This window comes from Durio zibethinus, chromosome 16 (genome assembly GCF_047325235.1).
Source record: "Durio zibethinus cultivar Kanyao isolate XHJ-2024 chromosome 16, ASM4732523v1, whole genome shotgun sequence".
Lineage (NCBI taxonomy): Eukaryota > Viridiplantae > Streptophyta > Magnoliopsida > Malvales > Malvaceae > Durio > Durio zibethinus.
Window position 1 is genome coordinate 24,515,030 of NC_143177.1, and position 23,883 is coordinate 24,538,912.

Sequence of the window (23,883 nt, forward strand, 5' to 3'; positions counted from 1 at the left end):
TTCCTTTGTTTTATCACTTTTAACCTTCCATAAATACCCTTCTATTCAATTACAATTTAATTTAGCGTTTGGATGAATAATAAAATTAATTTTGATAAAATTAAAAATAATGATGAAAAAAAAATTAATTATTATAATAATAAAATTAAAATTAATGATAGATATAAATGATAATAAGATTAATTTTAATAAGATAAAAATAATCATTAGAGATATTAGTTTAAAATTTATATATAATAAAATTATAAATTATTTAACTTATAAAAATTAATAAAAATTAAAATATATATTTTTATGATAAATAATAATTTGATTAATAAAATAAAAAAATAAAAAATAACAATAATATATTAAATATAAATAGTATTTTTATTTTATTAAATTATAATTATTTTATAATTTTTTTAAAAAATTAAAATAAAAAAGAAAGAGAACAAGTCAAATTAAAAGGATAAAAAGGTTAAAAAATTTCAATTGTGTGTGTGTTGGCTGGACTTAAAACCTCCGGTGAAAAAAAGCTCATTTTTTGCACCCAAGTTATACATCCAAACGGATGTTCGATGCGTTAAACATGGTTTTTCAAAACAAACACAACCTTATTTGGGGGTACGTTTGAATCCAAATGCAGCTTTAATATTATATTACGAGAAAAGATCCTCTTATCTAAGGTTAAATTTTAAAAAAAATTATATATTTTTTAATAATTAATTTTAATAGATTTAAGTAAAAAAAAATATTATGGACTAAATCATAAATAATTATAAACTCAACAAAATACTAAATACCAAAGTTGAGGGATAGTCTCTAAATAATGAATCCCTTCGATTTGGATCGTTTTTAATTCAATGGAAAATTCTCACTTGCATTCCTGCAACCTCCATTGGATTGGATATTTAGTTTAATGAGTTTTTAAATGTGCAATTCCAAATTTGATATATGAATTTTTTAAAAGAGGAAGTAAAAAAGAAAGAAAGTGATAGCGTAAACACTTAAAATAAAGTTGATATTTTAAAATAAGACATGATGGTATGATATTAAGAATAATAATTTTTTGATCGGATTAGGTTTGATTATTTTTATATTATATAATATTATGAAAATTAAAAATTAAATTTGAATTCAAACAAAATCTTTATTCGATTCAAACCAAATTGAATTAAATTTTATTGGTTTAATTCAATTCAATTTATCGATTTTTAATTTTTTTTAAATTTTTATATATTATTTTAATATAAAATTTTAATATATTTAAGTATATTTTGATATAAAATCATTATTTTTATTTTATAAAAAATTTAAATATATATAAAAAATGAAAAAAAATATATAATTCGATTCGATTTATTTTTTTATTTTTTAATTTTTCATCTCTCGATCAAAAATTCGATCTAAATTTAATATATATTTTTAATATCTGAATTTGATCCGAATCGAATAAAAAAATAATCCGAACTGAATTGAACACTATAATTTTGAATTAATTTTTATATTTTTTTATTTTTTCTCATCCCTATATGACACATATATGAAAAATAAATAAATAAATAATATAATTTAAAATTTTAATAATAATTATATATGAATTTAATAAAATTAAAAATATAGTTTTTATATTTTTATATCTATATAAATTATAATAATATTTTTTTTATAAAATAAAATATAAATATATAAATTTTAATATTTTATATTATATAAATATAGAAATTATCATATAAGATAAAAGGTGAAACAAGAATTCCCAAATTAAGGATGGGCCTACGAGACGTTGTTGTGCTTGTACTTCCTGACAATCAGAATTTTATAAACTTTGCACAGCAAAAGAGAAACCAGTTTGCTAAGCCAATCTTTGACAGATTCATGGCATATCTAGCTTTGTTTTTCACAAAAAAAAAAAAAGAAAAAAAAAGAATTGTTTTTAAATTTGTTATTTTTTAAAACATGATTGCATGAAACAATTGGAATATTTTTATTATGATTTCTACATTTAATTAAAACCTAACTATACGACCAAATATCCACTTCATCTACCCCTTATCACAACGGTTGCTTGACCATTTAATTTTTAATTCACATTTCTTTTGAACATATGAGTCTTGCCCATGTCAAAACAGGCATATCTGTCAAAATACATGGGCAATCTGGTCAAATACCAAAAAAAAAAAATGTCAAAGACCAACGTTCAAATAACAAATAACTTAGACCTTCTTCTTCTTATTTTTGTATTAAAGATTGGAATTAAGATGTCAAATGTTTGCAAGGTCACAATCAAACCATTGACTCATAGTCTTCTCAATTTCTTTCACGTTCAAAATACATCAAAACATAAGATAAATAATTAAGATAAGACATAAATTTATACCGTCTTCACCCCTAAATATTTTTTTTTGTTTATTTTGGAAAAAAAAAATAAAATAATCAAAATTTCGTGTTAAGAAGTTATATATAAAAATAGAGATATGTTTATATAATGATATATATGTATATATGATATGTATTTAATTTAGAAATTTTATCATCAGTGTTTGATTTACGTTTAGGATACCTTTATGTTGTAGTCACAGAAAATGGCAAACCTCCACTTTGAATTTTGCTTTGAATAATGGTGTGGCATGGCATGGTTTGGGAACATATTCCAAAGTGGCATGTGCATGGCAAGCCAAACAACTATAAAAGAATTAAAAAAAAAAAACTAGGTAAGGGTGAGAAAAAAAATTAAGAAAATAAAAAATCAATTCAAAATTGTAGTGTTTGATTAGGTTTAGATCATTTTTTTTAATTTGATTTGAATTAAGTTTAAATATTAAATGTATATATTATATTCAGATTGAAAAGTGAAAATAAAAAAAAACTTGATTTAGAGATATATATTCTAAAATTAAAAACATAAAATATAGATTTTATTTTTTTAATAAATAATTTTAATTGTTTACCAAATAACTTTATTTAAAAAATTATTTAATAATCAAAATCTCTCAAATATTTTTAAAAATTACAAAAATTAAGTTTATCCAAATCTTTTAATAATTTTTTTTATCTTGATTTAAAAAGTTTGATTTAAAAATTTTTTTTAAAAAAAATTTACGTAAAACATTAAAAATTCAAGTAATTTTATGTAAAATTTTGAAAATTCAAAAAATTTTCATCTTAAATCTTTAAATAATAAGATTATCAAAATGATTATATCCATTTTAACTCTAATTGTCAAATTTATATTTCAAATAAATACCAAAAATTTAATATTGTCTTTATCACTTATTATATCCATTTTAAAATTTTAAAATTATTTATTCATTCCCAATTGCCAATAAAATTTTTTCTACAAATTTAAGATTATAAATGTAATGTGTTATACATCATTTTTTTTTAATTTTTTTAGTAACTCTTTTTTAAGATATATTATATTAATATTGCAATTTATTTATTTTTGTTTATAAATTTTTTAAAAATATATTTTATTGTTATTACAATTTCATTCTTATAAAAATAAATTTTTTCAATTTATTTTTTCTTTTTTCACATAATTTCTAACATTTTTCATATTTTTTATAATAATTTATTTGATATAATTTTACATGTGTATAATAAATATTATTGCAAACAAAAGTGATTATAATGGAAATACATAATTTTTTTTTTTTGCAGTTTTTAGAAAGTTTAGTTTTTAATGACAAGTCAATATATATAAATTTTATATATATTATGAGTTTTAAAATTTTGAATATAATTTTAAAAATAAATTAATTTTTATATATTTATATTAAATAAATAAAATTATTTTAATATATCATACGGATTATAATATAGTTGAAGTTTATATGAAACAATCCACTTTTTTTTTTGGCCAACCATCGAGCGAATTAATATTTTTAATTTTAATGATTAAATTTTAAAATTTTCTAATTTAAAATTAAAAACCCATATTTTCTTAAATAATAAGAACTTGACACGAATGGTATGCGCATGATCATTACAGTTACTAAACTGTAAGGATGTTAAAATAAAATAAATAAATAAATTTGTAAGGCCAAAGTTGAGGGATAGTCTCTAAATAATGAATCCCTTTGATTTGGATCATTTTTAAATCAATGAAAAATTCTCACTTGCATTCCTGCAACTTTCGTTGGAATGGATATTTAATTTAATGAGTTTTTAAGTGTGGAATTCCAAATTTGATGTTCGATAATTTAAAATAATATATGATGATATGATATTAAAAACGATAACTTTCGAATTGAATTTGATTTAATTTTTTTTGATATTATATAAATTTAAAATCAGATTCAAATTCGAATAGAATTTTCATTTGATTTGAATTAAATCGAATTTTTTTGGTTCAGTTCAATTTAGTTTATTGATTTTTAACTTTTAACTTTTATATATTATTTTAATATAAAATTTTAATATATTTAAGTAAATTTTGATATAAATTTATTATTTTAATTTTATAAAAAATTAAAATATATATAAAAACTAAAAAATATATATAATTCGATTTAATTCATTTTTTTTTTCAGTTTTTCATTTCTCGATCTGAAATTCGATCCGAACTTAATATATATTTAATATCCGAACTTGATTCGAATAGAATAAAAAAAAATAATCCGAACTGAACCGAATACTATAATTTCAAATTGATTTTTAGATTTTTTGATTTTTTTCTCATCCTTACACAACACAAATATGATATAAAAATAAATTAAAAAAGTAATACAATTTAAAATTTTAATAATAACTATATATGAATTTAATAAAATTAAAAATATATATTTTATATTTTTATTTCGACATAAATTATAATATATATATATTTTTATAAAATAAAATATAAATATATAAATTTTAATATTTTATAGGACATAAATATATAAATTATCGAACATAACAAAAAATGATAAAAAGTGCAACAAGAATTCCCAAATTAAGGATGGGCCTTTGAGACGTTGTTGTGCTTGTACTCCTTGACAATCAGAATTTTATAAACTTTGCACAACAAAAGGGAAGCAATTTGCTAAAACAATCTTTGACAGATTCATGACATTTCTGGGATTTTTTTTTCTAAAAAAATTTGTAATTTTGGATAGAAAAAAAATAAATGTTTTTAAATTTATTATTTTTTAAAAGCAAACAATACGAACATTTTTATTTTAATTTCTACATTTAATTAAAACCTAACTATACGACCAAATATCCAATTCATCTACCCCTTATCACAACGGTTGCTTAACCATTTAATTTTTACACATTCCCCTTCTAATAATAATAAAAAATATATCACATTTCTTTTGAACATAAGAGTCTTACCCATGTCAAAACAGGCATATCTGTCAAAATACATGGGCAATCTGGTCAAATACGAAAAAAAAAATGTCCAAGACCAACGTTCAAATAATAAATAATTTAGACTTTCTTCTTCTTATTTTTGTATTAAAGATTGGAATTAAGATATCAAATGTTTGTAAAGTCACAATCAAACCATTGACTCACAGTCTTCTCAATTTCTTTCCTGTTCAAAATGCATCAAAACATAAACAATTAATATAAAGTTGTCCCTAAACATTTGATTTTGTGACTAAAGACGTTTAAGGAGACATCAAGAGTCTGATTTTGAGTCAGATCTCGTTTTTTTTCTTTACTTGTATTAAAATTTTATCCTCTTGATATAACAAAAAAAAATAATAATTAAGATAAAGCATAAATTAACCCCTAAATCTTATCTTTTTTGTTTATTTTAGAATAAAAAAATCAAATTTTCGTGTTAAGAAGCTATATATAAAAATAGAGATATGTTTATATAATCATATATATATATATATATGATATGTATTTAATTTAGAAATTTTATCATTGGTGTTGGATTTACGTTTAGGATACCTTTATGTTGCAGCCACTGAAAATGGGAAACTTCCACTTTGAATTTTGCTTTGAATAATGGTGTGGCATGGCATGGTTTGGGAACATATTCTAAAGTAGCATGTGCATGGCAAGCCAAACTACTATAAAAAAAAATTTTAAAAAATTAGGTAAGAGTGAGAAAAAAATTAAGAAAATAAAAAATTAGTTTGAAATTGTAGTGTTTCACTAGGTTTAGATTGATTTTTTTAATTTGATTTGAATTAAGTTCAAATATTAAATATATATTATATTACAATCAAAAAGTGAAAAATAAAAACAAATTGAATTGAATTTATATTTTTATTAACTTTAAATTTTTAAAAAATTTTATAAAATGAAAATAATTATTTTATACCTAATTTTATTTAAATATAGTAAAAAATATATTAATATAGTAAAAATAAAAAAATAAAATTTAAATATCAAAAAATTAAATCGAATCGAATCAGTAAAATTTAATTCATATCAAATTACATGAAATATAATTCAAATTCAGATCAAATTTTAAAAATTTATAATTTTATGTATTATCCAAAAAAATTAAATTAAATTAAATTCAAATATTTATTACTTTTACCTCTAATAAAGAAATAAAACACTTGAGCAAGCCAAGCCTGCCCAAAGAACACTCTTTTACACTTTTTCCTTTTTCCTTTTTGATTTGGAATATTCAAAATTCCAGCCCGGAGAGGGGAGGGACCAAGTGGTTAATCAAAGAAAAATAGGGAAAAACTACTATATATAGTATTGACCTAACATATATGCCCATGAACAACACCCTGACTCTATTTGGAATGCTAAAAATATATTATTATTTCACTTAGTTGGGTTTCAAATACAATGTATGGGGTGGTGGCACATGCTATTTTCTTTAGGGTCTAATGACCTGTAAATCAAGGGCACCCCATGCTTAAATTATATTCATCTATGATTCACATATTATTATAGGCTTTTAGTGGTAAGTGGTCACATTCTCTTTTTCCTAACCCTCGATGTGCTAGGATTAGAATAGTGATTACTGGTGAACTTGGTTTGGCAAAGGCACGAATCATTCCTTCATTGATTAATCGGACTTCGAGATATTGTTCTTTCGAGGGTCGATACCAAACTTAATTGGATGGTGATGATAAATCTTATGCTTTTAACATTATAACCATCCAATTAGTCCAAACTATATATCTTTTGTTCAAATTTATGATCAAATATAACTTTGAAACAAAGAAAAAGGTTCCCAATGCCACCAATATTTATGCTCTCAAATCAAAGGATTGCCCTTTGGGCAATGAGAAGAGCATTCGTTCACTATTTTGCCAACACAAAGGGACAGTGGGTTATCTGATTTCATTCCCGTGGTGAAAGGTGAGAAAAAAATTGAAAAAATTAAATATTGATTCGAAATCATAATATTTGATTTGATTTGAATTAATTTTTTTTGTTCGGTTTAAATCAAAATTAGATATTAAATATATATTAAATTCGGATCAAATTTTGGATTAAAATGTAAAAAATCGAAAAAAAAAAAATCGAATTATATATTTTTATTAGTTTTTTTAAATTTTTATAAAATAAAATAATTATTATATATAAATCTATTAAAATATATTAAAATAATATATAAAAAATTTTAGATTTAAAAAATGAATGAACCGAATCAAACTGAATTAATAGTTTGGATTGGTTTCAAAAGAAAGTTGATTCAAATTCAGATTAAATTTTAAAATTTTATAATATTATATATCATCTGAAAAAATTGAATTAAATTCGATTTGATCTAAATCGTTTTCATTACAATTGAATGCTAAGGGTATCATATCAAAAGGATTACTATTTCATTTCCTAGTGGCCTATAGTCAAAAAGTTTTATGCCAAATTCAGAATCGATTATGCAAGAAAAGAAAGGAACCTAGCTAGGATAAGAGTTGTTGAAAATAAAACAGGTTTATAAAGTCTAAAGCACAAAGTAATTTCACTTTGGCCAGAGTGCTTAATCTACTAAGCAGCCAATTTTATTTCTTCCATAACACTAGCTGTAACTATCTTTCTCTGATTTTCAAAATGTTAAAACCCATTTTAAACCATTTGATGGCCACGAAATTAAGTTTAAGTTTGGATTTTATTATATTAAAAATACGATACAATTAAATTTATCGTAATATTAATTCAATTCAAATAAAATTTATTTAGTATAAATTTAAAATTTATTAATAATATCGTCTGTGATAGTGAATTTATATTATTTCGTATGACGTGTGATTATAAATATTTGTTAAAATTAATTAATTTTTTATTTAATATACTGTTTTTATCAAATTAAAAAAGAATAATAATATATTAATGCTATGAACAAGAAATTTTTGGTTGTTTTTTATGAGATTGATGAAGAAATTAATAGTAGCAATGTTTTTGCACAGTGCGTACAAATGGTAAAAGCTATAAATAATTAATCTCTTTGTCAAATATGCAGTTCAAGGGTTGATTTTATTGACAGGATTCATGACCCCCCATCCCCATGTGATTGGGCTATAATAACAAAAGGCAGAGTAAAAAGAAGAAAAAAAACAAGAAGAAGAGGGAGGCAGCTGCAGGCAAAAGCTATAGTCAGTCACCGGATGTGATTCTGTGAAAGTTAAGAAGCGAGAAAAATTCGAAAAAAGAAAAAATTATGATATTTGATATGACTTGCATCAGTTGTTTTTTTTTTTTTTTTGGGTTTGTATCAACGATAGAAATTAAATGGATATATAATTTAAATTGAAATTTGTATTAAAATCTGAAAAATTAAAAAATTTGAATTAAATTAAATTTTATATATTTTAAATTTTTATAAAATAAAATAATTATTTTATATATAAATTTATTTAAATATATTAAAATAATATATAAAATAAAAAATTAATTTTAAAAAATCGATAAATTAAATTAAAATTTAAAATTTTATATTATTATATTTTATTTTAAAAAATTAAATCAAATCCGTCCAATTCAATTCGATATCAGTCCGATGAAACTTCATCTTGCAATCTTTGGTGTTCGAGTCTGGGGCCCCAAATTGCATTGCTACAGAGAGTTGGTAAAGGGCATTGTGGGGTCACAAGCTATGATTGCGAAGACTAAATAACATCAATTAGATTAATAAATATTAATTCAATTTGTTAAAATTATTACCTTCAATAAAAGAATTTTAAGTTTTAATATTATTGATAATTATTTATTGAGATTATATAGAATATATAACATATAATCATTTATTTTAAGTTATTAAATATAATATATTTTATTTTAATTTTAAAAAATTAAATAATTATTTATCCTTAAATTTTTTCTTAAAAAAAAAACCGAGAAAGTTAATGTTTCCGTACCATGTCCTTTTCAACTTTAACCAAAAATTAAAAGAAAAAATACGGGTATCATACCACTCGTATGTTGTTCTATTTTTTGGTTTTGCTACCACATTTTAATTGTTTATTTTAGTTCCAACTCATGTGAGTCAAGTTTAGCTTCAACATATTGAATACATAAGAACTTTGGGTTATACAATAAAAGATAATCTTCTGATCAAATTATGAGATAAATCTCAATGATACAAATGCAAATATTTATTTCGAGTTTGAACTATACAATAAAAAATAATCTTTGGGCTATGAAATGCCATTTTGTTTGCAAATTTTGTAGCCCTTTATTCATGGATGGATGTGGTTTGATTTCTCCAGCTGATTCTTGAGCAGAGGGCCTCTTGTTTCTGGTCAAAGAAGGGTGGGAATAAGGACAATGGGTTTTCAACAAATAATGCAACTATCATGTGCAATTACATGGAAAACCCATGTACTTTACTAGTCTGGCATGTGTTGATGACTAACTGACTGTCTTATTTATTCTTCCTTCAAATTTCGATCATTTCATCCACGTGCTACCCCTTCAAGGTTGTGTTTTTTTATATAAGTTTCTAGCAAGTACAAATAATTTTAGATTTGAACTATCACAATATTATTACTGTTAATAATTTTATGACTAAAGTTTAAATTCGATATTTTTTTATTTTTAAAATTTTTTGTTTTATACAATTATTACAAAATTACTTTAAAAAATTTATCGAATCAAGTCGAATTGAATTTCTCAATAATATATAACCTAACTTTAAATGTTATTATTCATTAGTATTCATGGTTACATATTTGTTAGTAATTTAACTGTGTTTTCGAATGTACAAAATTGTACACCTCACGTGCTCTAACACATGAAACAATGGAAGCTATTATGAACGAAATATTGCAATTTGCCAATTTCCCAACTTCTGTCAGAAATATCCAAATGCAGCATGATTGACATGGATCGATATACAATTATTCGGCAACTGAAAGAATGGGATTCACCAACAGAGCTTAATTTCCATTGTTTCCTTACTATAATCAAAGCTTTATAATTCATAAACATACAAAATTACGAGTAGAACTGCAATTAACATGGGGTCATTCAATCGAAAGACCTCATGAGGGACGACTTGAAGGGGGGGAGGGGTTCAACTTCATGAACAACTTTGATTTTTAATAAAATTCTTGGCATTTATGATTTGAACTTGAAAAGACAATCAAATATATCATTTTTTTATCTGACAAAGTTTAAAGATTACCACATCTTTAAGGTCGGGACAAATTGTCAACCTACAAAAAAATTTACAAATCCGTTTTTTATGAGAATTTTTAAACTTATAAATCACCTACCAACAAAAGACCATAGGAGTTTGAATTTGGATACTTTGCATCTAGATCTTAAATCTTAACCACTTGCGCCAACCTCTAATGGGGAAATGTCACTTTACTGCATAGACAATAGGAATATATATCACTTAACCTTTGTTTCCTATAAAGTTCTCCCCCTTATCTATTGGTGATTCATTGAATTGCATAAAGCATTTACATTGCTGGCTTGGTCAAGAAGAAGGGAAGCAAAATTGACAGATGTGTTACATTTTGAGTACGGCTACAAGGGGAAGAGGGGTCCTGTTCCATTTGGGTAGCAAACCATGTGACAAATTATACTAAGTATCTTCTTTTCAGTAAAAGCTAGCTAAGTTCATAGAAAAGTGAGTCAGAGACTAGAATCCGAACAATCAATTTTATATTTCTCTGTAAACTCTGAAACCCAACTCCCTCTCTCACATTCAAGTGGATGGTGCAAACTGCCATGTGATCTTTGTTGAAAAGAATGTAAAGTGGATTTTCATCAGCTTTATATTGATCTGCTATTAAATTCAAATTTCGTCCATCTTCCATCCATATAAACAAAATGAGAACATCTTTACCTATTTGTTTCAGAAGTCAAAAGTATTGAAGACTTGTTGTAGAATCCCTGAGAGATGGATCCCTTTTTCTTCCATAGAATAAAATTGGTGAGAGAATTCAATCACAATGGTCTTCTAGGAATGTCCCCTCACTTCCCTTGAATCAAAATCAGGGTCCAGTGTTAATGCAAAGGACAAATCTAGCTAAAAAAAAAAGACTAACAATAGCACTTTGTGAAAAGACAATTACATGTGAGAGATGGTGGGGTTTTGGCATTTGATAAGTATTTCAAGGATGGGGGATTTACCAAGTTTGGGTACATTCTGTTTTGCATGTGAATGATAGATACAAAGTTTCCACAAGTATCCAGATTATGACGAGTCGGTGAAGGGCTTTGGAATCTCCCAATCTCGTTATTTGTAGTTCTCAATTGATCTACGGAAACAAAGTCAAGACAAGATAAACCCTGCAGATGATCAGGTTTGATGGGCTGGGCTACAGATTATATTATCTATACTAACATGTTTGGACCAGAGCTTGGATACTCACAGACATCAGACAATCCTAATGAAAATCATAACCAGGCATAGGCTGTACCTCGAGTTTGTATCTTCTCCATAGAAGTTACACAGTAATTACAATTAGGTCTTTCAATTTCTTCAAAATGTTTGTATGGTAATCTTGCAGATACTTTTCCCGTGTAACTATATCTTTGAAATCGATACCAAGGAGACTGTAAGTCTGTGTCATTGGAGCCGAGAAAACGGTGTGGCTTGTAAGAACCTGCAATGTGCAAGACCTTAGTACTTGACAAACGCTCTAGAGGAAGATGGAACTATCAAATGCCAGCATACTGCTTCATGGAGCGTGATTGAAATGAGTAGAAGAGAAAATAACAACTTATTAACTCTGAAAATGCCAATCTATCAGCAACATCATTTGTCCACTCAAAAAATCGAGTCATCTGGCAAGTAAATCTTAAGATGGAAACTGGAACTGTAGTAACATTTGCATCTTGCCCAGCAAGCCTCTCACATAATGTTATCACCTAAAATAAAGAAATTTAACACAGAATAAAACAATGGCTTTTATCCAAGAGTTCTAAGTCAGCACTTAAAAACAGCTGTTCTCAAGTTCCTGTAGGAATGCTAACATGTTAACATAAGAAGCCAAAATGATCTCAAGAGATTAATGATAAGAAAGCTAAAACATTACACTATCTTCCAAATTATTCACCAGAAATAGTCCCAGAGTGTGAAAGAGCAGCAATAGAATATCGGTCATCAACAAGGGTGAAGGATTCTTATATACCTCTTGGTTTGTAAAAGCACGAGGACCAGCAAATGTGAGAAGCTTGCCATTAATATTGTCATTGCATAAAGCTATAAATGTCAATCGAGCTATATCCTAAGACCAAAAGAAAACACAATTAAATACCAAAATCCCTTGATCAATAACAAATATTCTGCCACATACATGAAACCAATTTGCAAAACAATTTGTGCATGTTTAACCTGAGCGTCCATGTAAGCAATTCACGTTGGAGCATCTGCCCCCACACAGACTTCTCTTCCGGTATAGGTACTGCATATTGCCCAATAAGCCCCTGACAAATTGGCAACAAGCATTTATAAAAAAACAGCTTTGATACAAGCAAGAAACATGGTGCAAACACGTACATTAATGCAATTATACTGGTTCTTCAGGAATCATGTTTTCATTTATATTGATTTTAAAGCATAGAAACTTTTCTTGTATGATTTTACAGTCATATATAACTTTTACAGAGTCAAGATGAATTACAAGCAAAAGACAACGAATAAGAAAAACAGTAAACAGTAAACACTGAGTTTTAGATGACATTTACTTGCATGAAACCGCATAACCTGATTGTCATGTGGGGCAAGCCAGAGTCCTGAAGAAACTTCTCAGTGCAATACTTGATCTCCATTAGTGGAACTTCAGGATGCTTATCACAATTGTGAATAGAATAGAACACATTTCTGAATCACCATTGTTTTTGCACATTGTATAAAAGCAATTTTTCCTTCCCAATCTACCTAAATAGAACACATAGATTAGATAATTTGAACACAGCCAAAAAACAAAAAAAAAGGGCAAAAGTTCACCATTATTATTCAATCATACCGTCTTGCTCTTCTGGATGACCCGTGGCACAATCGATAACTGTATGGATACCAACCAATGTTGCAGGTATTGTCTCTGGTTTACTAAGTTCTGCCTGCTCAAAAATGAATATTATGCACTAATGGGTAAATTTTAAAAAGCTTAAACCCGTAAATTTAGGTAAATTATAAGATTTACGTTGATAATTGCGGCCCAGTCACGGAGGAAGTCGGCAGGTGCGGGTCTTGGCCTGACAAGGCACCTTAAATCGTACCCTTCATCGAGTGCGCGTCTCACGATTTGTCTTCCCTAGAGTTCCCGTGGCACGAACTACTAGTATGCTTGTCGGTCTGACGGGAGTCCCTGGAGCCAAATTCACTGCCTGAGCACTTCCACTAGCACTGCATGTTATATTTGCTGCACGTACGATTCCTCTACTGGGGAGAAAATTCAGATGGCAAATTGTTTAAAGCAAAGTAAAAAGAATTGGGTGCTTACTGGTGGTGTGAGAGGTGTAGGAGGGGAGAAGAGTGTCCGGTGATAGTGTCCCCGCCATGACAGCGAGGTGGTGGTCGCGGGTTTGGTCTGGTTGAGGTGGTGGAAGGTGCCACGTGCAGCTAGCTGAGTGGGAAGTCTCAACGCCATTGCTGCTTTGGCGTTTTTTTTTTTTCCTCTTTCTGTTTCGTTAGCAGGCGGAGAGCGAGAGAAGGAAAACAAAGTGTGTGAATCTTGTCACGTCGTTCATTGAAATGGATTACGCTTTATGCCACGTATACTTTCCGGTTCTGGTTGTCGTGCGGCTAGCTGGCTCGTGGCTGTCCAGCTCGTGCCAAGCCAACATACTAGCCGTTTCAGCAAACGTCTTTAATATGAAAAATACAATCGAGGAAAAAGCGTTCACTGGCTAATTAATGGCTATATCCAGCATAAATAAAAACTAAAAATAATATTTAAGAAAATGAAAATGTCTGTCAAAAATATACAAGAAAGGCTATCGAACATTATTTCTATTCCATCAAATTTTTGCTTTACTTTGATATCTTTCTCTCAGTATAAGCATTTGAGACAAGTTATTTTCCTTTCTTTTTTTCCTTTGAAATGGGGAAAAGATAATGTAAAAACGGGAAGCTTCAACTGCTCAAGTGTCTAATTCTGTGCCAACATTTACAGAAACTCGAAGCCACCAACCTCAATTTTCCTTCACGGAACGCCTTTTATGTACAGAGTTCCAAAGAATTTTGAGGAAAAAATTCATCAGGGATTGCTAACTTACTTCATTTTAGTCTGAAAAGAATTCTTCCACTTCAGGTTGTTCTTGTTTGGTTAACACATTGCTGTCCAGAATAGGCAACTCCTTAAATCCACCTGCGTTATCTAAATAATCAATATCTGTCCAATCTGGATCCTCCTCAATGAACTGTTGTTCATCGCTCATTTCAACAGCATCCTTCCGGTTGTTATCATTTTCATGGTCCTCTGGAGTTTGATTTTGAATAGTTTCAAATCCCTTAGCCTGACATATGCAGCTATCAGGGTTTTCGTGAAACTCACCCCTGCCAGGTTTCATCTCCTTTGGCTCTCCCATGAAGCCAATCTGATAAGTTCGAACCTTAGAGGCAAATTCTTCCCATGTCATGTTATTTCGGTCCAAGAACAATTTGTACAGTTTCTTAGCGTTAGGTCGAATTGTTGGCTTGTGCCCAAAGTATCTCCTGCAGTAGACAAATATATTTAGAAAACAGGCAGCAAATAAAGTGCGTTGTCAATGTGATTTACATGCAAAAGTGGCTATAAGCAAGCTCAATGCAAGGCAAAAATGTTGCATACCTTCGACCAGCTAACATTCTAGCCATGTTTCCATTATTGTTTGTGACAAAAACATCACTTTCATCACAAACAATGTAATCCAATGCAGCCATTCGACCAGAAAAAGGTGAAAATGCTGCCAACTCTTCCCTAGTGGCTACAGTCTCTTTTGAATGGAAATTAGGGAAGAGTGCTTTGAGCGGGGCCAATGTCTCTTCAGCTCCGTACACTTCACCTGAAGCCACATAAACGTGAACATCACTTCCAAACCCCATTGCTCTCAACATTAGACCAATTTCTTCTGGAGTCAGGGGGCATCTTCCATGCCTTCTCACCTTGTCAGGATTGCTTGCCTGCAGTTTACACCAACATAAACATGTTTTAATGCTTCAGAAGCTATAAAGGACTAAAGATGCATCTTTAACAACTCGCATGGACTTACATGTAAAGTTTTCCACCTCTTCCGGATTGCACCAAGTTCCGACCTTTCTTTTTCTCCTCCACCATAATAACATCCAGAAAATGCGAGCATATCAGGTTCAAACCTATGGAAAATGATATATCAATCTGCATTAATAAAGTCTTTCATTTTGTACAATAAAGATGTTAAGACAAACTAAATTGAACATCCAATAAAGGCATAAACACCATAAGAAAACAGGCATTGTAACAGCCAAATTTCATCAATTATTGGCATTTAAAAAAAAAAACTGCAATATAAAATAATAATATGATTAACAACAGAGTGCTATTTACCTCAAATGCAAGGCAATAAAATGCTTGGCTTTTATCCTCATCCTTTCAACCAAGAGTTTACCCATTTCAAGAATGGTATCTGTGAACCTTAGAGCATGGTAGTTCACCCTACATCTGAGCTTTTGTAAATCTGTTTCCAATCTATTTGAAAGCCTGTAATCAAACTTTGTAAGCTCAACAGCCTGCAACATGAAAAGGAAGGTGAAAATTTTGTCAGTTTTCTAATCATATGCTTGTTTCAAGCCAAAGAAAACAATCAAGAGATAGACCATAACTGTTATTTTAATAAGACATGAAAAGGAGGATTAAGGATCATCTTTCTTGGTAAATGAGAACAAGTTCAACATCAACATTATTTGAAAGTAAAATCTCCAAAGTATATGACATTAATACTGCAGAACATAAAATTAACGCAATCATTATGCCTACAAAACTTGATATGACTAGCGCCCAAGGCTAGTGATGCCTTCTAAACCAATAACTTGCCTTTCCATATACTAATAATTAAGGTTTCCTAACTCTATGCCTATGCAAATATATCTGGTTCCATTTCCATTCTCTGCTCACGGTTCGCCTTGCTGAAGTATTTGTTGCTGACTCAATTTCCTGTCTCCATATTTTTAACTCATAACATAGTTTACCAACTAATTCACAAAGCTGCATCAAATGATTTTTTTCATTTGTGTGCCTGAATAATTAATTTGACTTCATATGGTGTAAATGATCACTTCCTACGATATTAGAATTTGACCTAGGCACTAGACTTCCAGTCACACCAGCATCTCTACTGGTAATGATTCATGGGAAATTTGATAGGCTGGCCTAGTGGTAACTTCTTAAACTATACTACAGAGTACACTACAAAGCTACATTGGCAGAATGAAAAAATTAGATCCAGTTAAAGAGCAGATTTAATTATGTTCTGTTTTTGTGCCAAAACATATATAAGTACATAAAACAAAATTTAGCACATGAAACGTGTGGCGGCTAATTTAGAGCTATTACTTACATGCTTTTTATTTAGAACAGGTAGAACACGAGTCTCATAGCAATTTGTATCGCACTTCCTTGGAACACGCATGCCATGTGGAATCCAAGCTTTACCTCCCTTTGGTGGTAGCTCTTTGATGATTTCAACATCTCTCGAGAGAGATGAAATGAACCAGCCAACATTGAATATTTCAGCAAAAACACTGCATCAAATACCCCATCACATATATATATATATGCACAGAATAAACCATTCCCCTGCGTTTACATTAAACACGAATATAACAACAGACCTGCTATCTTTCCAGTAAGAGTGCTGATCCAGCCTGGGAATGATCAGAGTTGCATTTAAAATATATGCTGCAACAACTGCGTCTACTATCTGTACCCATAACGGTCACAAAATTATCAGCACAAAAAATATAAACTTACTACTTTTGCACTGTATCCTTATATGACCATAAGCCCCCAAAACATCAACATTAGCTCTCAATTCCAATATGCATAAGCAGCTTCCTAAATTTATTTTTCATTAAACTTACCCCTGTTCTCTGTTGATTTAACCCTCCACTGGTAGCGATTAACAAGTATCGGTTGGTATGTGTTTTCACATCAGCAGCTAAAACATAGACAACACACCTAACCATTAATTTGGTAGCTTAAATTTAAAGCCAATTACAAATAGTGAAAGAAATACATATCAAAATCATTGAATAGTAAAAACAGTAAAACGAGGATTCAAATTGGAATACTTTGAAACTTCTTGGAGGCGTTACTGCATCCATAGTAGAACTTTGATTGGTTTGAACTCCATAAATCACGACCCAAATTTCCTCCACTTGACTAAGAAACACAAAATCAATCAATCAAAACTCATTTTAAGATCCAAACAAGTCATCAAACTCAAACAAGAATTAACATTAAGCTCTTGCAGACCGGAACTTGAAACACTGTATCAAAATTGGACTCCACAGCCTCTCTTTCCTTCACCACCTAAACAAAAGAACAACACACAAAGAATAAAACGCATGAAAATCGGGGAATATTATTTATTTCGAAGTTCGAGAGATAAAACAAGCACATGAAAACCACAAGAATAATGTGACGCTTACGGTGGAGTGGTGAGCAAGGAAGTGGTTGGTGGCGTTGGGAGGAGGAGTGAAGACGGAGAAGGCGAAGAGCAAGAAGAGCAAGCAACCAGAGACGGCGGAGATGAAGGAGAAGACACGGTGGCGTTTGCGCCAGAGAATGAGGTTAAGCCCTATACAAAAGTCATTGGAGCCGCGAAGAATGATATTGTTACGTTCTCTCTGCTTTCTCCTCATTTCCAGAGAAAATAAAAGCTGTTTCAGATTCTTCAGCATCATAATATTTTTTCCTGTAATGTTTTTAAGCATCAAATTTCTTTCTCTTTATGGTTGTTACAAAAGAATCCACAATTCGGAGGTTTCAGACAAAAAATTCAAAATTTTTTTTTTGGTTTTTAAAAAATATGGATTTTTTTTTTCTTTTGCCTTGGCAGCAGAAGCAATGGCGCGTAACCTTAGTAGGATTGTTTAGGCGTGAGTGCTCGGACGGGAGCAGAAACCATATAAGGGTTACGTTCGCGTGTGAACCGTTATTTGTAAGATGACGAAGATCTGATTCGTTGGAGCTTTTTTTTTTTAAAAAAAAAAGCGATTTTGTAACCTCTTCAAATAAAAAAAAAAAAAGGTGGTTTAAAATATACGGCTGTTTTTATCAATAATTATTTTCACTCTGACAATTTAAATTTATAATATTGTTAACAAAATCTAATCTTTTATATTCGAATATTTGATTTAAATTAGTGATAGGCGCATGTATTTTTATTTTTAAAAAATTAAATTTTAAATAAAATAATTCAAATATTTGAATTAGTGAAGTGATTATATCTATATTTTTAAAATTTGAATTTAAATTTTTTTTCACTAATAAAAAATTATTATTTTGGTTAAAAATTTTACTCTTTGACAATAATAATTAAATTTTACTATTATATACATAACCTTTAAAATCAATAATTTTAATTAATAAAAAAAATTTTATTATCATAAAATATGTATTTTTTAAATAATTAATAAAAAATATTTTTATCATGTTATCACGTTGTTTTAAAATTAGATTTTTAAATGATATGATACCAATCATTCAAATAAAACGATAATTAATGGTACACTAAGTTAAAATTTTTAGGAGTTATCGTTAATTTTAAATTTTGAAATAAGAACAACTCGCGCTATTGTTTTGCCGATTTTGTGGAACAAGAAAAATGTACAGTATGAGTGCTTACACAGGAAGAATTCCTTTTTTTTTTTATATGCTGAATTTCTTTCCAGCAAAAATCCTTGTTGCGCTGCGAGTCTGTGCTCTCCCTCTTCTCGTGCCCGGCACGTGTTTATGCGACATTCTGTTTCTGTAAACTGACAGGAAATGATAACGCCGACGGCAACGCAAAGCGCGTGTTTTAATTTGGTCAGCGTCCTAGAGATTGACTCGTCCATACACTTGCTTTTGACGCGCGTGGTCGGAAAAACTTCGTTTGCTCTAAAAACATTGTCGTTTTGAGTTCCTTGATTGTAACGTTTCCGACGTGAATTAAGCGTGTACTTTGTCTTGGAGTGGTGGAATCGTGGTAGAATCCGAGGGCTTGTTGCCGTTAAACGAACTTTTAAGCAATAATCATCTCACTAATTGACGGTTTAATTGAAGTATGATATCCCCTAAAAAAGTTCTGTCAGAAGAAGCCAACAATAATTAACCTTTTTTATTAAAATAAAACATTCATTCTCTTAAGCCGATTGTGCTTATTATTTCATTCGATCGATTTTGAATTAAATTAAATTATAAATTGTTTTATTTTTATTAATTAAATTAATTGATTAAAATTGATTTAATTAATTTTCTAATTAATTAAATAATAAAAATATATTTAATTAAAATAATTTTTTATATTTTATATTTAAAATAAATTAAATAAAATTATCCAACAAAAATATCTAGATATCAAATATTAAATTAAAAACTTTAAAAACTTAAAATAAAATTAATAATTTCATATATTTTTAATTATATATATATATTTTATTATAATTCAATTAATTTTTTTAATTTAATTTTTAAATCAAATTAATCGAAAATCAAAATTTATCTAAAATTATTTTTGATAATCAATCAAAATTAATTTGATAACTGATCGATTAACTAAATTAAATTAATTTAGTTGATTAATTCAATTAAAATCAAATTTTAAGTACCCTTAGCATTCATATAATAATTTTATATCCTATCTAATTCAACAATGAAGAGAAAAAAAAAATCCAAATCAAAAAGATTGTTGAATTCGATTTTTTTACTAGCTACGGTTCAATTTTTATGAAAAAATTTACGAAAATAAAATTTTATATGTATTAAATAATATTAAAATGTATATTTTTAAAATCAATCGGATCTTAGAATACTCTTATTGTATTAAAAAATAAAATGGATCAAAGTCAAAACTAACGAACCAAATAACACTATTGCAAACAATAATATGTTTTTTTTTCTTAAATTTATGTTAATTAGATGATAATTAGGATGGTTAGTTAGATGTAACAAAATTATTGTCAAGCACCTAACACTTAGCTAAAACTATTGGGTAGTTCAACTTGCATCTGAAGATGATTTAGATGAGAAATTGTCCAAAAGGGTTACATCAATTTATATTAATCTTGGAAAATGATAGATGGCGGAAGCTCATTAAGGAAATTCATCTTTACAATAACATTTTTGTGCAACTAGCTAAACAAAATCTATTAATGATGGTATATTTGGAAAGTTATCTTTAAGAAATGTTAATCTGGTTAAGGAGGCAACAAAGTATATTAGCAAATTCACATATATATGCATTGTGTTTATTTTGTGTCAAATATGTATAAAATATAAAATTTATCATATCAAATTTAGGTTAATATATCAAATACGAAATATGTTTTTTATTTTTATCAAAATCATATATTATTTTTATTAAAATTTTTAAACCGTTTTTATTTTTGTATTTTTTTCAAACTATTTTCGTATCGTATTTAAAATTATCAAATCTGTAAATAAACAATAATTATGAAAAGAGCTACTTTGGCCTTTGATGGGATTTAGCCAAATTGACAGTAGGGGTGAGAAAAATTTTCAGAAAACCAAAAACCAATTCGAAATCATTGTATTTGATTTAGTTTATATTGATTTTTTTATTTAATTTAATTCATATATTAAATGTATATATTAAGTTTTGATTGGTTCGAGACGTGAAAAATTAAAAAAAATTAATTAAAATGAATTATATATTTTTAAAATTTTTATAAAATAGAATAATTATTTTATATAAAAATCTATTTAAATATATTAAAAATTATATTAAAATAATATATAAAAATTTAAAAAATTTAAAAATAGATGAATCGAATAAGTAAAATTTAATTTAATCGAGTCAATTTCAAAAGAATATTGATTTGGATTTAAATCGAATTTTAAAAACTTATATTACTAAATATTATCTAAAAAAACTAAATTAAATCTAACCTAAATTGTTATTGCCTTTATTGACAAGAAGCCCCACGAACTTTTATAAAAGATTAATTTGGTTCTAAATTTGGTGCAATTTGCTTTGTCGTGGGACCGATGAGAGATTTCTCTTGGTATATTTTTTATGGCATGTTGAAGTACTATGCAGTGAGACCGACGTTATTAAGCATGGCTTTTCTATATGATAATTTGATAATAACCAAAATTGAAGTTTGCCTTGCAATTTAGGCAAGCACGGTTTATCCATGCTTGCTTGAATTGCCAATAATTGTGTGGTGGTTACTTGATGGTGACAAAGCTTTCACCAAATATATCGTGAAAGTCTCACATTTTTTCTTTATTTTAAAGAAGAGCTTGCTTAATCATGATAATATAACAGAAAAAATGTTGGCGTGAAACTTACTTTTTATAAAAAAAATACGTAAAAGATTTGATTCAATCTGATAAGATCCTAAAAATAAAAATATTTTTAAGACGATTGTATATAAAAATTATGTTAAGTCTTATAGCTTTTGTTTTTATAATTTAAATACTTTTATCCTAAACTAAAAATTTAAATGTTGAAATAACTTTTTTTTTTTTAGATTTTTATGACAAAATAAAAATAAAATAACCAATTCCTTATATTTGTCCCCATATTCTAAAAGTTTATATTTTAGATTCGAAATTTAAATGTTGAAAATTTTATTTAAATTTTATTTAAAATTTTTAATTTATCTTTAAATCTCTTATCTTATTATATGTCTGGTTAAAGAAGATATTACGTATTTAAATTTTTTTAAATTCGTAATTTTTAAATATTAACTTCAATGGCATACAATTAATTTAATAAATTATCAACTAGATTTTTTTTCTTTTAAACAAAAAGAAAAGTAAAATAATATTCTCAAATACAAACACCAATCCCAAATCTAAATCATCTTATCATAGTTTTTTTTTTTATTTTTTAAAATGAAGTTTCGTTTTTTTTTTTTTTCACAACAAATTATATGTGTGTGTGTGTGTCTATATAAACGTGTGCACGTTTTGCGAAAGGCTTCTTGCCATCTTCACCCAAAAAATAAGCAAAGTATGAGCAGAAGATGCCAATTGCCACCATTGGTCAAACCATTTATCCAACATTAATAATGAATTAATATGATCAAAACAAAGATGGAAAAGGTATATGTCAACTTAGATGCTTGTTTTTAATCATCCAAACCAAATCATTTTATGTATATTTATATATACTCTAAACTATATAGTTAAGTTAGGCTTTTCATTTTAAAAATTAAAAAAATATTAGTGTGTATATATTTATATATAAACACACACAAATTAGTTTAGTTGATAAAAAAAGGAAACCTTACTCTTTTTTTTTCATTAATTAGAGTCGATTTTTGTAAAAAGTATTTGAAAGTAAAATTTTTAATGCATCAAATCGATATAAAAATGGAAAATAATGCATTTGAAAAAAAACTAAATTCAGCTAAAATATGACGATATTCTTAATCATTATATCATATATATATATATATATATATATATGTGGAAGACGCTCTAAATATTTTATTTGCATTCAACCAACCAACAACCTAATGATTCAACCAAGCCTTGGGGTCCATTGGTTCACCAGTTGATGCTTCTTAAGAAAAAAAAATCCAAATTTAGGATATTGACAAACCAAACTAATGGTCCTTAAGAATTTAGTAGAGCCTTAAGATTAATCCAAGAAGTATTTTTTTACCAAGTTAATATTGGTTAAAATAATATGAAATTCAAATTTTAACACAAATTTTTTTTTAAAATTATTGTTTTCGTAAAAAATAGTTTATTAAAATATTTATTATAATAAAAAATATTTATTATAAACGTTTTAAAAAATAGTTCCTTTGATAATAAATTCATTATAATTATAGAATTCTTTATTTTAAACTTTATAATATTTGATATTGTTTTTGTGATTTTCTTTTTAAATTCGAAATAAATAGATTGTTCAGTCTCTATGTTAAGATAAAGTGTACCGTAACTGATGATTTAATATAAGTGACTACAGATTATGTATTTAAAATAATCTAAATAAATAATCACCGACAGAACTCGAATTCAAATCTCTTAATCGAAAAAAATAATGTTAATTGAATCAATCGCTTATCGGTGATTAAAGTTAAATATTATAATCGAATGTAAAAATCTAGTGATAGTTCCAAAGATAAAAATAAATGTTTGCCGAGGCATTCGCTTTATTTGTACGTCTTGTTTTTATTATTATCTAAAAAATTGAAGAGGAAGATGAGAGAAGCTTTAGGCGATTAGAATGTTATTGAAGGCTATCTTGTTTGGGCCAAGCAATGCGTTAAGAATTGGGCTTTGCGTTTGTAACTGCCATTCCAAAAGAAGCCGTTGCTCGGCCGCAAATGTAATCTTTGATACGTTGTCGTTTTAAGTGTCCAAATTCCACTGGACCAGCGGT

The 23,883-nt window shown here is 27.5% G+C and overlaps 1 protein-coding gene and 1 pseudogene across 2 annotated transcripts; both read right to left on the minus strand.

The window, feature by feature from the left end:
• Positions 1-11,578: 11,578 nt before the first annotated feature.
• LOC111298423 (protein HIGH CHLOROPHYLL FLUORESCENCE PHENOTYPE 244, chloroplastic-like) lies at positions 11,579-14,086 on the minus strand (annotated as a pseudogene). The gene is made up of 8 exons (XR_016328808.1): positions 13,500-14,086; positions 13,323-13,416; positions 13,042-13,230; positions 12,689-12,780; positions 12,486-12,581; positions 12,083-12,222; positions 11,772-11,973; positions 11,579-11,609 (listed from the first exon to the last, which is right to left on the minus strand). The product of XR_016328808.1 is annotated as a protein HIGH CHLOROPHYLL FLUORESCENCE PHENOTYPE 244, chloroplastic-like (transcript).
• Positions 14,087-14,391: 305 nt separating this feature from the next.
• Positions 14,392-18,370, minus strand: LOC111298759 (protein ROOT HAIR SPECIFIC 17-like). The gene is made up of 10 exons (XM_022893486.2): positions 17,966-18,370; positions 17,790-17,846; positions 17,606-17,696; positions 17,396-17,472; positions 17,147-17,235; positions 16,873-17,056; positions 15,864-16,045; positions 15,550-15,652; positions 15,129-15,460; positions 14,392-15,013 (listed from the first exon to the last, which is right to left on the minus strand). The coding sequence occupies exons 1-10, from the start codon at positions 18,248-18,250 to the stop codon at positions 14,581-14,583; spliced, it is 1,833 nt and encodes a 610-aa protein (XP_022749221.2). The 5' UTR covers positions 18,251-18,370; the 3' UTR covers positions 14,392-14,580.
• Positions 18,371-23,883: the final 5,513 nt, after the last annotated feature.